General features: G+C 32.6%; 1 protein-coding gene across 1 annotated transcript; it reads right to left on the reverse strand.

Annotated features, from left to right (window-relative positions):
* Positions 1-8765: 8765 nt before the first annotated feature.
* Positions 8766-15263, reverse strand: LOC127831142 (uncharacterized). The gene is made up of 7 exons (XM_052356133.1): positions 14984-15263; positions 12678-12974; positions 11780-12073; positions 11423-11527; positions 10913-10961; positions 10498-10535; positions 8766-10197 (listed from the first exon to the last, which is right to left on the reverse strand). Exons 1-7 carry the CDS (start codon positions 15261-15263, stop codon positions 10022-10024), a joined length of 1239 nt encoding a protein of 412 aa, XP_052212093.1. The 3' UTR covers positions 8766-10021.
* Between the last annotated feature and the right edge of the window lie 682 nt (positions 15264-15945).

The raw sequence follows: 15945 nt of genomic DNA on the forward strand, positions 1-15945 counted from the left end.
TGTTTGTGTTGCATTTTGTGTTTAAAATATATTACATCTGGGTATCAAATTGTTTGTTTTGTTGAATCTGATTCGATTTTACTAAAAATGATTACTTTATAGTTGATTCCGAGTAATATGACCATCCTCTATACATGACTGATATAAGAACTTCCTGTTGACCATGATATAAAAAAAGATATCAGGCAACGTTATATCAGGCAGATATCAATGCGGTGGTTTGTTAAAATATCGATTAAGTTACACACACATTCACAAATCTGCAAATTCATATGTCGAAACATAGTTTTTTCGTCGTATTCACTTCATGAATAATTATTCATAAATGTTTGAATCCGATCAGTATTTTTTGCAACAGTATCTTTTTGAACATTTAATTGTACGTGCACCATTATCATTAACACCGTTAAAATATGCTCATTGTCAAGTGTGGGACATTTAGCTATAATGGAACACGGCTTGAAATCCTGGAGAATTCGAAATCATTTTTTGCCTTGATAGTGTAATGTTTTTGGTTTTCAAAACATTGTATTTGTTTAAAAGTAAAAACATCAAATGCCATTGTGCAAATATACGCAGATCTGTAGCCAAGCGCTTTCAGAAGATGTCGAACAAATCGCCACCTTCAATAAATTTCAGCGTTTTTTAATAAATAGTAATAAATGTATATCTAAACATGTGTCGGATTACCTGGTTTTCGTTATATCCTCGTATGAATTGCTTTGCGAAGGCTGTTTGTCTGTTAACAACAACAAAAATATATCACACGATTTTCAGAGAAGATTGTATCAAATAATCTATGTCAAAGTATTAACTTCAAAAGGTAAATTACATATTTTGACCCATGATTAATAAAGAAATGTTTGACATTTTAATTGGAATGACAACTATAGTTTATACTTCAGTATCCTCAGATTCGAAACTTCTTTTTAAGGTTGTATATTGTCTGTAGAAGAATGGGTGAGTATCATAGTGGATGTGTTATTTTGATGTTCCTTAACGGGGCCGTCCAACAGATTTCACGTTTTGGTAAATTGACAAAATTAAAAACAAGTTGTTTCAGATTCGCAAATTTTCGTTTTAGTTATGATATTTTTGAGAATATAGTAATACTGACCATTTACCATGCTCTTAAATATCTATTATATGCCTCTTTTGATGATTTGAAAACCTGAAAAATATCAAGCGTCGTGCAACGCGAAACGATTGAATAATTTTGAAAGTTCTGTTGTTGTCGATTTATTTTGGGATACTACGAAGATTGCTAATATAGGTAAAAAATACATCCGCTCTAAGCATGAGCATGGATGGTCGAGTGGTCTAGGCGGGAGACTGTTTACTCCAGGACTCAAGGGGTCAGTGGTTCGAGCCCTGTTGAGGGTTACTTTATTTCCTTTTTTAAAATGGTATTCTTGTTTTTTACTGGAGATTTTTAGTTCAAATGTTTAAATTTATAAAAATAAAGCATTTAATGACAAGCTTTAACACATGCCAAAATCTGTTGGACGGCCCTTTAATAACATCAAGATTAAAGCTAAAGTAGTCCTCACGAAGACAGTAATATTTTGCAAACACTTCACCAACATGCTGCCCTTCTATTTCAGCAAACAACCAGATCGCATCAACACAACATTTAAATAGTGTTATTATTTTTTAGGAAAGTACATATTCTCTATGAACGTAAATGTTTGGTATATTTACTTCTTCCGATTAGGAACTTCCGATATAAAACGAATGTCAGCGCACACAAGATCACAAGTCCGGAACAGCCGCCAATAAGTCCCCCGACAATATAAGCAACTTGTTCTTAAATGACAAAACATAATTATTGATTAAGTATAATACAATACCAGATTCATGTGGTTAAAAGAACATTGAACGTACTACCAAGAGCGATATAGCACATTGGTCATAGTAATCTCATAAAATATATATCATGATAAAAGCCCGCACATGAAGTATCAGTTTGAAAGGCGACTATGTCAGTTCCGTTTGATTTTCCAGCAATATTCTCCGCCGTTAATTTGACTTCGTACTTCTTTCCCGGTGTCAGGCCTTGCAAATAAAAACTGGTTGTAGCCGAAGGTATGGTAATTGCATTCCAGTAAGGCATATTTTCCTCTTTCCAAAAGAGAGTGTATGTCTCCGGTACATCTCCATTTTCGCTAGGTACCCACTCCATGTTTACGGAATTCTCAGTCAACGAGTCAGCTATAACATGAAGCTGTTCAGGAGCATTCGGAGTAGCTTCAAACAAAGTGATTGTCAAGTGAATAGTTATTGAATTGTTCGAAGATACTTCTGAAAAATATTTATGATTGATGTGTAATTAAAGTTCTATTTAAATGATAAACATAGTAGAAATACATGCTTGTTGCTGAAACTTTAAACGTTATTTTACTTTAAGATATGATTTGTTTTGTCTCAGAAGTATTGCTATTGTAATCATTCTGCCAAAATCGTGTTATCTGTTTTCAAAATCTATCTGATGTAAAAAGTGTTCAGTGAATTATACCTCTTATTATATCAAAGTAGACCGTTACATTATTCCGTCCAATTATTTCACCAGTAGCAGTAATGTTCATGGCGTTTTCTGCAACACACGTATAGGTCCCTCTTTGTTTGTAGGAAACACGATACGTACGGAATACATTTTCGTATCCATCAAGACGCGGAATCCAACTAACAGAAGGCATAGGATATGCTTGTGCAGTATATGAGATTTCAAAGCTTTCTCCTTCAAGCAAAGTCAAAGACCCGTTCACAGGAGCACTGATATTGTTGCATGTTTTGACGAGAACTTCTGGTGTGTCTGGTTTATCTGTAAAAATCCTTATAATAAGATAATAAGATTCTGCATTGTATACTAGTATGCAAAGTATCATTCGAATGGTTTTAGATAGCAGCGCATTATGGAAAGTATATATTCTTTCAGTATACGATGTGCATTGCATTATTTTGAAAAGAAATGTATCCTTGACAAGTATGTTATACCTATTGCTTTTATTTATGCATCTGTTCTTCTCCTTAGATGTATGAATTCTTACATTACAAAAGCAAAAAAAGACATTGATTCTTAGAAATTATGTTTGTACGAAATACTGTATACTTCCTTACACATTACTTGTATAATAAGTGCCGTCCAATGCGTATATGACGCGGCAGTTTTGCTTCCGTTTATCGTCGACAATAAATTAGATACTGAACAGGTGAGTGCAATTCCATTTTCTGTTCTGTTGATTTTTAATCCTAGTATGTGGCCGACTGTTAAATGCCCTTGAAACTTCCAGGTATACGCAGGAGGAGGAAACCCATCGGCGAAACATTGAAATCGCACCGCATCTCCGTCTAGCACCGTGATTGTACCGGATACATTTACGTCGTTCACTGAAACAGTTGGCGTGGAAACAGGAACTGAAATATAATAGCCATGTGTCGGTATATCATTGAATGATATCGCAGGTTAGACCTGAAATATGTAAATTAAAGGTTATATTTCTTCCCGAGTCACATATGTTCATCCATTATTAGTTTACACACGCTAGAGAAAAACTGTAATGTGTTTAATTTAGTTAAACAAAAGTGTAACAAACTATATATTTAATACTGTAATAAAACAAATAGCAATACAAAATGGAAAGAAAATATTAGTTACACTGTTAGTAATTGATGGTGTGTGTGATATACACCCTCAGTAATTGTATACCATACGAGAGCGAAGCACGAGTAGGGTATGAAAGTACCTAGGGTGTTTATCCCATACACCATCAGTTAATAACTTTGTTACGACTACTCGATTACTAGGGGTGTATGGAAATTACTCGGGGTGTATGGAAAATACACCATGGGCACGTGACCGCTCTAAGAAAATCGGATTAGGTCATTTTATTTTTGTAGGAGGTGAGATATACGATTAATTTGCACGGCACATGTAGTTACGGTAAAGAGTTAAAATGAATTGCCAAGAAAGGTAAACTACATTGTACAACTACGTTTGCTGATTTCGTAATAGATATGAGGTGTTCTCGATACTTGTAGATAGCAACGCAAGAAAGATTCCCTTCATGCTTGACTGTTGGTAGGTATTTGAGGACGCTTGTCGAAACATTAGAGTCATATGTAGAACTCGACATGTCGGTGATGTTACGTCCGTTCTCAAACCAATATATCGCTGTAGCTGGTTTGGTGGTGGATGTGATGCAAGTGTAAATAGAGGTCTCGTTGGATTTTGGAAACGATGTATCCACGTTCGGAGTCATTAACACCGATTTCAGATTCACTAAAATAGATCAATGTTATATTGGTTTATACTATATTAACATCAAGACATCGGTGCGTATTTGACAGAGAAAGACGCTATTGTGTGTTCTTATATGAACGTTTGAAAATGAACATTTGTTTAAAAAAAACGTGCATACAGGTTTAAACTGCCCACCGCGATTGATCTATTCACAACCAGGAACACTTCCTGATTACTTACGAATATATTGCATTGTTATTTTTTCTAAATATGCGAGCAAAAATATCTTCCCAATGTAACACGATCTGATGTGATGTTTAAATCACATTTAAGAAATCAAGATGCTAGACACTGTTATATTAGTTATATTAACAATTATAATATTTGGAAAAGTTCTACATTAAATATAAAATTTAAGGCAACTAAATGCCATTTATGTGATTGATGACATAGTGCGAACTTCTATCCGTCATATTTTGTATTAACTATATTGGTATTCGATCAATTAAATAAAGAAAAACACAATATAAATTAATACAATTTATTTTATCAGTTCAAGTAAATAGCAGAAGGAGACATATACTTGGCATATTATTAACTATAATTGTCGTTGTATGTTCTATCCTTTTGAAGTTACTAAATATGTGATCCAGATATATGTTACCCTGATCTACATGCCACGTCGGATAGCTATGATCATTTTTTTAAATGCAATGGGATTCAAATTATGCTGTAAAGTAGGAACATTCCGAAAGTGGTTTATATTTATGAATACATGTAACAGCAATTTAGGAACTCATTTTAATTGATGTAAATACGAAATATTCGAGATTTTTACACACATATGAAAGCATTTAACGAAAATACATACAATGTATATCCGCCATTTGTCATTACCAGTTGTATTACATATCTACGAGGAAGTTCTGTATCTCTACTCAGAGAAACTGTTAAAACAATGTGTATTGTACACAGAACTTTAAACAAACAGAACTTTTCCAAGTGTACGTTACTTATATGGCAGCATTGCTCTTAATCGAATCATCAAATACTATGTAAACAAAGAGATACGTACCAGGAGTGCTCATTAGGATAGTTTGTACATTTTTGAAATTATCGTGACAACTGTAATTTCCTGTCATTAACTCATTGAACCATTTTATTCTGAGAGTCACAACTGCCATGCTGCTAAAATTCACAAAAAGCTTAAACACTGCAGATTCGGAGCAATCAGCTGATCTATGCATGTACAAGGTAAAACACCTTCCGATGCGTTCCGATGTATAACAGTAAATATCGTTGTCCACGTTATTGTTGAATTCAAAGACGAGATCCACATTTGTATCGTTTATACTGGCAATTTGCTCGTAGCAGGTTCCTGTAAACAACATCAAAATATTACCCACATATATCAAATAGATTTCCCATCTTTCAGAAGGTTATATTGTATCATGTGTTGTGACGATATTGAAAAAATAATATGTCATCGCATAATGTATGATTTCATTTAATCAAATTTCACAACAACTTTATTTATAAAAGCACTGATAGTTCTAAATACTACCATATTTTGGATATAATGCTACAATGATCACCAATTCAATAAATCCGTGCAACATAAATCTCGCATAAGACATTATCGTATTTAATACATAGACGGTATTCTGTTGGTCTAGTACACTAAATACATAACAGGTAGAAAATGTAATATATATAGCTAATTAATAATTAGGCTTGCAAAGTCTGAATTTGTTTCAGTGTATCCAACCTTCCTTAAAGTGACATATCGACAGTGATACGCTTTTCTTACTTGCAATAATTATTATGTTATCATTAAATATGAATAAAGTAAATAGTTGCTTATCACATTTTATAAACACTTTATTTTAATGCAAATAAAATAAAAAGTGTGTAACTATATTATATACCCTGGGAGAAGTGACTGACACAATTTCGTTTTCATATTATTGATATGCTCCACAATGTCCAATGAAATAATATCGTAATCGGAAACGGTGTTAATGACAAAAGCGAACATATTACGGTATAATTTATACAAAAAGACGAACTCAGCCCGCAATAAATTGTTTAAATAGTTTCGTTCCGTGCATTTAATAAACTGATCAATATGATCTTTCATTACGTTTTCGTGCATACGATATCTTTCATAACTAATGTCCTAATCCCTATTTAAGTGAAAATGGTTATCGTCAATTGAAAAGAAGAAGGAGTAAAAGTTAACTCGATATGAATAAATTGTGCATGAAGTACAAACCTACGCATGCGCTATATATATATGTCGTTGTCATTTAATATCATATGTGTACATTTGTTATTAGGTAAGGGCATGTCATGACAACTCATTTTATAATAAAAATCACCCGTCTATGGAGCAATATATATATTGTAGTCAAAATTTCTAATTAAATTGCATTACTTTTTGATGCTCGAGTTTGAATCCAACAAAAAGGTGTATGTTGAAAGAAGGATTGTATTGTAATCATGTTTTTTTATAATTAAGTTTGTCTTCACGATTTAACCATTATATAATAGTAACTAAATTAATTTCGTTATAAGAGAGGGTTTCCTTTTTTCGATTAAAAGCGGATGATTTAGAAAGTCGTTGTCATTTAATATCATATGTGTACATTTTTTATTAGGTATGGGCATGTCATGACAACTCATTTAATAATAAAAATCACACGTCTATGGAGAAATTATGTGTATTTATGCCTCTAAAAATATTAATACATCGAAAACTAAAACAATACAAGTACCTTACATGTAAACGAACATCAACCATTGTTAGTTTAAATAATCAGGAAGCAACGAGTGCATGTATTCAGTCTTTTGTGTTTCAAGTTGTATTGATAACACGGACGTTTGTTCCATGGTTGTTGTTCTCACCCTTAAGTAATACACGTAGACAAATGTTCCGGGTTGTTAAATATATACACAACTTTATTAATTTTCGTTGCATTTTAAGTGTCCCATTTTAAGTGACAGAAACTTCTGCAATGATGACGTAGGCTTTAATGCATGAATTAATTTAGAAGTAACACGAGTTCATATATTAAGTTTTATGTGTTTCAAGTTGTACAGTTAACGTATATAAATGTTGCGAGTTGTTAAATAATTAGAAACGACATTACTTGGTCGATTCATTTTGAAGCGTCCCATGATAAGTTGGTATGGGTTTTTCTTTTTTTTCTTTTTTTTTGCAATTACACGTTAATGGCAAAAGCTACTGTCATATGACGACATATGGTGATGCAAAAGAACTTGAATAATCCACAACGCCAGAATTAAATTTGAAAATATAAGACCAAGGTCAAACTTGAAGTTCAAAGCTCGGCAAAACAATTCCAGACTAATCTATTTAAATATATTTAAACTTAGATTGAGAGTGAAATCTCCAGAACAGGTATTCCAAAAACCTTATACTGTGTGCAGACAACTTTCTAGTAAGTTTGGAACTAACACGTATTCAATTCAAAACAGCGTTATATCATTACATGTTTGAACCTGTATTTATCTCGTTTAGATAATCAATGGTATTTATATAATAATCACTGTGTATATCCGGTGATTTTTAGAGAAACAATTCTAAACAAGAGGATCACCAAGATGGCTCTAAATCACTAACATGTGTAATATTATGTAATGTAAGACATCTGCTTGTTCTCAAAAGTATAAATCCTTTGTTCCTATTTTAATTTGGGACATAACTGTTTAGGTGACTTAATTACGATGTAACGTACTAAATATAACACATGGTCGAACGAAAAGCAATTGTTTGCTTTCGAGCTTTTGAACTCTTTTTTTAGTTGTTGTTGTTTAAACACTTTGTTAGTTATGTAGTAATTCTACTATTTCGATTGACTATTATCCCTTTTATACTATTATCTAGTATTATTGAACAGTTTTAGCAAGGCGTGCTACATCGGCTGTTGATAAATAATCATGGAATACATTATTTTGCACTTTGAATTTTAAACTGTGTTATTATACCAACTCTTTAGCAAGTTTCTTTACTGCCATTTATAAAAGGGGTGATTACAAGAACTTGACTTTAAAACGTATGTGTCGTTATAATACATGATATCATCGGATATTTCCGACAGTTAATAACTACAATAATAAACTGCCGATCTGTTTTCTTCCGAAATCAAGATAACTTCGCATACTTTGATAATTCAATACAAACCAAACAATAAATGTCACACTCATTCAAACAAAGTGTACATGATGACCAAATAACTCCTACACTTAAGAGTACATGTGCTAATATGATTTTTTTTTATACATTTTAACAGTTGAAAAATATAGACTACAATATGGACAATGTAAACCATGTTTACTTTTTTATTTTCAATGATATTTTATTTGTATATTGTTAAATCTTTACAAAACAATTAAAACAAATGAATCAAAACAATCAATTAAAGACTTGTTTAACCTAGGAAAAATGGTATTATAACAATATTTATGTTTATAACATTTTTTTAGAAATATAAGTGTTTAATCCAGCATTGTAATCGTTGAATGCAGACACATATGATCGATGAAAAATTATCTTGGTACAAGAAGTATGCCTAAGTTACGATGGAAAAATAGTAGTTGTTTTAGAAAAAAAGTATACATGTTAGTATTATTGACAATTGATTGGTGTTTATTAACCTAATAAAATTAATTTATCTGATAAATAAATTCTTACTCGACAGGTAGTGTCTGCTTATCTTTTAAATTAATTAAAAGCATCGATATGCATTAATAGCCTCTTGTATTTATGTACAAATATAATGACAGTTGTGAATTAAAACAACTTTGAATCGATACTAAAAAACAATGCACTTCATGACTGTGAACAGTTTAAAGCTCTAAGCGACATCTTATGTACATGAATCGCTAATTTATTCAACAAACGTGTACTAAAATGAAACACGAAGCCCTTACCCCACCCCTTGTGCGAACTTCTCAAAATAATCGTGTTAATATTGAATCTCAAGATTGGTCTCAAAGCTCGATTCGTACTCGTAATACAAAAAAAAAAAACAAATCGATCGACTCAGTTCGATCCTCGAAGCATACATACTTGAGTGATTGTAAGTCATACCAGAATTGTTCCTAAATATTCATGATTATATTCCACTACGCCATTTAAATAGAAAAATGCTCCGTAACTTGTAAAGTTTACTTTCTTTGTAGGAAAAAACACGCACATCTACATATTTAAAATTAACTATAATAAACAAATCATTATTGCATCATGACTTATAATTTATGCTTAAGTTGTAGCTGAACTTCATTAAAGAGGTTCTATATCATAAAAAGCTGTTGAATTTTAACACAAAACGGACTAAAAACAAATTGGCGTGCAGCGTCGTTCTTATAATATAGAGCACAAATTAAAATAAAACGTTCCATATTAAAATGAATAAATGAAAACAAAATCGAGAATATATAATAAATCAGCAAACCTCTCAATGTTTTCCAAACAGAAACAACCTTTCGGTTATGGGTAAAATGGTCAAACATGACACTGTCCGAAAGTAAATAGGTACATATTAAATCGCATATTAACAGATTAATTATAAATCACATATTAAACAATGCATCATTAATGACTACATTAAGTGTATATGTACACAAACTGTTTCATTGTAAAAACAATAAATTAACTACTACTTATCTAACTACATAACATAGGTTTTGGGACCATTATTTCAGTGATGCTCAGTTGAGTAAATGCTCAACGATATAATTGTTTTACTGTCACGGCTAATTCGAATAGTTGCGGCTGTTGATTTGCGTTGCCATTACGTTTTTCTGCTGCGACTTAATGTTTCCTACATACTCATAGTTTTCTTGTTGTTCTTGTGGCACGTCTTTTAAGTAAGTGGGGTTGCTTCGTCCATGGAAACCGGTTTCCTCATAGCATTCGGCAACTGGACCAGCTATAACCACAAAATCCATGTCTTCAGAATAATCAGTGGTGTATATTATAATATTAAAATTATCTGTACAAGATCTGATAAGAATTGTATGTTGTTAAGCGTTTTTATATGTGTTCTTTGTTTTATGTCTACATGTACACAGGCATAACATTTTAAATCATGCAATTTTACGAAAATAGGATTTCGTTCCAAATAATGACAATTATTGTCCATGTGAAATGGCGCAGTAACTTCGGAATGGTTCGACATTCATCCAGTCGACTTAAATGAGATAACTGATTGGTGGTAATATCACAGTACCTGATGTACTATAGCTTTCGAGGTCCGTTGTTGGTGATCTTAAACATGAAGATAAAACCATCAAATAGAATTAATATGTACACTTTACTTTGAAAACAAAATATTATCGTATATCATCATCAGCAGCAGCAACAGCAGAAGCATTGTAATCATTAGCACCAGCATCATTCTCATAATGCTCATCATCAGTATCATCATCATCAGCAGCAGCAGCAGTGTCGTTAATGTCGACATTAACGTCATTATTGTATAAAAACATAGCAGCTTTTTAAAACAGAAAATGACTTTGTCCAAATGTACGAAAATCTGTAGCAAAGCACGTTTAAAAGATGTCGAACTACTTTCCGCCTTTACTATATTGCATCACTAACCAATTAATAATAATAAATATAAATATCAATGTGTGCATGTTTACCTTGTTTTCGTTAAATCCTCGTATGAATTCTCTTGCAAAGGCTGTTTATCTGTAACAATAAAAATAAACAGTTTTTTCAAGATTTTCAGCAAAGAACGCATCTAATAATCAAGGTCAAAAGTATTGACTGCAAAAGATAAACTACATATTTTTGACCAATCGTTCATTTAGAAATATTTCAAATTAAAATCGGAGTGAGAAATGTAGTTTATTATAGTATGATCAGATTCGAAACTTCTTTCTTGCGTTGCTTTTAAATAGTTTTAAAACGCTAAGTTCGTTTGACTGTACATGTATCTGCGATTTTCATGCTAGATGCTGTGTTGTTCATAAAAATAAGAAGCTTAAAGCTATATTGATCTTCATAAAGGCATTTTTAAAGAGCAGACACTTTGCCAGCCTTCTGCCCTTAGTTTATATCTTCATATATCAAAATATTTGTTGATCAATATCACAATATCTAATAAATAAGTACATAAATATTCGTAAAGACTTGTTTGGTCGTTTTACCTCTCTTCATTAGGCATTTTCGATATATCACAAACGTAATAGTACAGAAGAAAATGAGACCGAACGCACCACCGATCACTCCTCCGACAATAGAAGCAACATGCGCTGAAATGAAAGAAATAACATTGAATGCGTTGAAATCTTTACAAAAATATATAATAAAAAATAAAAATATATGTTACATAATTGAAAATCATCCTTAACTAATTTAATTTTTGGTTACATTAACAGATTGAAATAAGCGAATTGATCTAAAGCAAAACCGGTGCGATTAAAGAACAATTAACATTCTGTCAAAAAGAATTGTAGCGAATCGGTCATAATAAAATAAACATATGTAATGATAAAAGCGCCCACCAGAATCCTTAGTTTCAAAGGTGACAATGTAAGTTTCGTTTGAAACTCCAGCAATATTCTCAGCCGTAAGTTTTACTTCGTATCTCTTCCCTTGTTCCAAGCCTTGCAAATAAAAACTCTTTGTAGCGGAGGGTATGGTAACTGCGTTCCAGTACGGCATATTTTCAATTTTCCAAAAAAGTGTAATTGTATCTGGGTCATCTCCATTTTCACTCAGTATCCACTCAATCTTAACGGAATTCTCAGTAACTGAGTCAGCCTTAATATGAGCTTGCTCTGGGGAACGTGGAGGAGCTAAACAATAGTAAAAGATACGTTTGTTATTGTGAGTTCGGTGCAGTTCTTGTTTGCGTTTGACGTAAGAAAATCCACCGGAAAACATTTCGGATTTCTATATAATAGTATACATATTTGGATACATACCACCGGACCACCATACTTATTGGTAAAAAAAGATATTTTTGGAACAAATAAAAAAACATGAAGAACTTTTCCTTGCGTTGAATAAATTAAGACAAAAATCTCTCTTTTCCATTTACAATATTGAGTCTTATAGCGTCAATGACTTTTTAAGGTAAAAAATAAAAAAAGCTTGTAGAAATAACAAACATGTGGCAACATAAATCTGTCAACATTTTAACAAAACAAATAATCTAGTTACAATGAATTACTTTTTCCCCAACAAATTTATATATAAATTTTTGTAAATCATTCATGACGCACGGTTAAATGACACAGGTTACATGCGAAATTGTTTAACTATTTTCGGATAAAATGGACAATTTTAAAATTCTACTTTTTTGAGCGTCTTATCAAAAGATATACCTCTACATAGAAACATAAACATACATTCAATTTAGTAAACAAGATGTGCATGAATTGTGTTATACTGACTTACACACTACTTTTAGAATAATTGTCGTCCAATCAGAGTATGACGTTGCAGATGGGCTTCCAGTTAGCGTCAACAGTTCATTTGATACTGAACATCCTAACGTACTTCCATTATCTGTGCTGGAGATGTGCAGCTCTAGTTTGGGACCCTCAAATGAATGGCCTTGAAAATTCCATGTATACACAGGAAGAGGAAACCCAGCCGCGTCGCAATAAAATCGTACCATATCTCCCACCAGTACCGTGACTATGCCGGAAACATTTACGTCGTTAATTGAAACAGTTGGCTTGGAAACCCGAACTGAAACATAATTTATGCTTATTTAGTTAGAGAATAAACTAGTGTATTCTTCGTTGGAATATGGAGTGGATAACGACACTAACACATCGTTCTCTCGCACGTAACTTCAGAAAATGTTTAGTTTTCATTATTTTTGTTCGGTTAACCAAATCTGCCAGCAAGCGGAATGTGAACTATAGATAGTCGTTCGTTTCAGGATATGACGAACGGTAGTTGTTTTTCTTCCTGCAAAAAAACTCCAACCCTCAGAAATTGTGTTAGTACTGTTATACTCAAGAGTACTTAAACAGTTTTAGTAAAGTGTTCCTGTGTGCAGGAATTATGCTGATTCCAAAGGACGTTGTGTTGATAACAAAGAACTAAACCGTGACGATCAACAATGGTCTATGGTTGCTTACCAAAACGACAAGAAGGGAACAAATATACTAATTATGATGTTTCGGACCTGTAAGTAATTCAGGCGGTTATAGCTGTCGTTTCGCGTATTGTCGTGTTTGCGAATTTCAAACCCACCAACATGACGACGTGAGAGCACTCCAAATATACCCGCTTGAACGAGAAAATGGCGCCAATACGTAAGTTATGCAGATTTTCGCCATTTTTCTCAATTTGGCATGTTATTGTGTTGGCGAAATTTACACAAATACGCCAACACAAAAAGGCGCCAGTGTGAAAATCATGGCATGTGTTTCCTTTTGGTCATTCTTGTGTGTCGTCATATTGGCGACCTTTCAACCCGCTATCTCGCAACGCTAAAGAACAACAAATGTACCCGTAACAAAGACAAAAGGGCTTCAATATGAGAATTATGACATGTGTCGCCCTTTTCTCAATACAATTTGTCCTCTTTTCACCAAAACACATAACACTGCATGACGATTTTAGTGTTGTTTTAAAAATAAGTCATTAAGGGTGCAAATATAGCACAGATTTCCAATCAATGTGTATCCATATCAAGAGATTTCTTGATTATGCCACATTTGAAGATGTTAAATATTTGAAAGTATTTCAAAAGGGACTCGTTTTCTTCTTTTAGCAAACGTACTTCTGGTGTCGGCAAAGGTGTTTTATTCAACAATTTGTTTTGTATGTGGCGAAAGGCATGTATTTGCTGATTCTGCCAATAAACCAAAATTTAATCATAAACTTCATAAAGGTAGTGTTATATACACGTGAATGTATATAAACCTTTATAAATAGTTTGCCCGACTTAACAGGATTACTAAACCTGTGGTAATGTTCTGTGTAGCTTGTCGTTGGAAAATAGCCATATGTTTCGAAATATACTTGGATTGTATCAGATGATATACCCGACATCGAATGAAACTAAAATGTCTATTTAAGATGATATTTCTTCCTGATTCAAATTCGTTATATGCACAACTGAACCAAACTTAAAGTGAAGTTTAACTAATACTTAAAGGGACATGTCCACAGATGTTCGTATTTTTTTTTTAAAGCAGACATTAAATATGTTTACTTACAAATCAATAATGTTTCAATATTCTAAACTAAAAATCATAGTAAGAAAGAAGTTGATACAAAAATATTGCCTTTTTCGGAATCCGAATCGGACTCTGGAATTAAAAGCTAGTGCGCTATTATTGGGCTATGCGGGATTAAGGATTGATCAGATACAGATTAACGCTATTGTGTACTTAACGTTTTTTTTTCAAATGTTCGAGGGAAAGCGTTACAAACGCTTTATTATATTTTTCCGATTTCGAATTATGATTATCTATTAATAAACCAATATTTTTTAACATTTCATTGACTAGGAATGTTATTGTGCTTGTTCAAAAATAATGTGTACATTCTATATGGAATCTATAACAATTATTTTTAAATTGTCATTTTGTGAATTATTCCCTTTTACAACAACTTCTATATTGTACTAAAACGAACAACACTCACTATGAATAATACACGCTTCAGACACGCGACCTATACAGAATAATGAATTAATTCAATTTTAAACTACCTTGACTTGCCAGTAATCGGATACTTACATTGTACAAAGGCTGTCGTTGATCTCGTAAATGATATGAGGGCCTCTCTGTATTCGTAGATTGCAACGCACGAAATATTTGATTGACGGTTTACAGTCGGTAGGTATCTAAGGACACTTGCTGTGACATCTGAGACATATGTTGAACTTGACATGTTGGTGATGTTGCGTCCATCCTCAAACCAGTTTATAGCTGCACGTGGTCTGCTAGGTGACGTGATGCAAGTGTAAAGTGTGGTATCGTTGTATTTCGGATATGACGTGCACACGGTTGGATCCATTACCAATGATGTCAGATATACTTAAATATATGTATAGTATATCGTTGTTTTAGTTTTATCTTTAAATATATATGCGCATTTTACGTACTTAAAAAAGAAAATCGAAATGGACATAAACGTTGCTTGACCATTTATAAACAACAACTTACCTTCCTCGTCTAAATATTTTAACTGGAGGTTTAAACTGCAAATCCGATGTACGATGTAAAATAATGATGATCGAAATACAACCAGGAACACTTCCTGATTACTTACGCATATATTAGTATTTTATATTTCTACATATGCGAGCGACAATATCAAGAATGCACCTGACACTCTTATACATGTATAAGTAATAACAAATAATAACTTTATTTTAAAATAAATTTTTATAAGTGATATATTTTCTTGAATGTTCGATCAATTTATATTTTAAAAAGAATTTTAAACAAACAACACGTTTCCAACTCTGTGTAATTTATAATGGATCCTTTCCCTTAACTAGTCTATCAGATGATCTGTAAACAAAGAAATACGTACCATGAGTGCTCATCCTGATAGTTTGTTCTTGTAGGCTGTGATCATCGTAACATATGTAATTTCCTGTCATCGACTCATTGAAAAATAGTATTCTGAGAGTCAACACAACCATGCTGCTAACATTCGCAGAGAGCCGAAATACTGCAGGATTGGAAGATGA

Source organism: Dreissena polymorpha, chromosome 5 (genome assembly GCF_020536995.1).
Source record: "Dreissena polymorpha isolate Duluth1 chromosome 5, UMN_Dpol_1.0, whole genome shotgun sequence".
In the NCBI taxonomy this organism is placed as follows: Eukaryota; Metazoa; Mollusca; class Bivalvia; order Myida; family Dreissenidae; genus Dreissena; species Dreissena polymorpha.

What these genes read in the sequence shown, in the direction of transcription:
- LOC127831142 (XM_052356133.1), bottom strand. Translation starts at nt 15,263, where the DNA reads ATGGATCCAACCGTGTGCACGTCATATCCGAAATACAACGATACCACA. An exon ending in AAAATGCCTAATGAAGAGAG is followed by an intron (nt 10,962 to 11,422) that starts GTAAAACGACCA and finishes TTATTGTTACAG; the next exon opens with ATAAACAGCCTTTGCAAGAG. An exon ending in GAGGATTTAACGAAAACAAG is followed by an intron (nt 10,536 to 10,912) that starts GTAAACATGCAC and finishes TTCATGTTTAAG; the next exon opens with ATCACCAACAACGGACCTCG.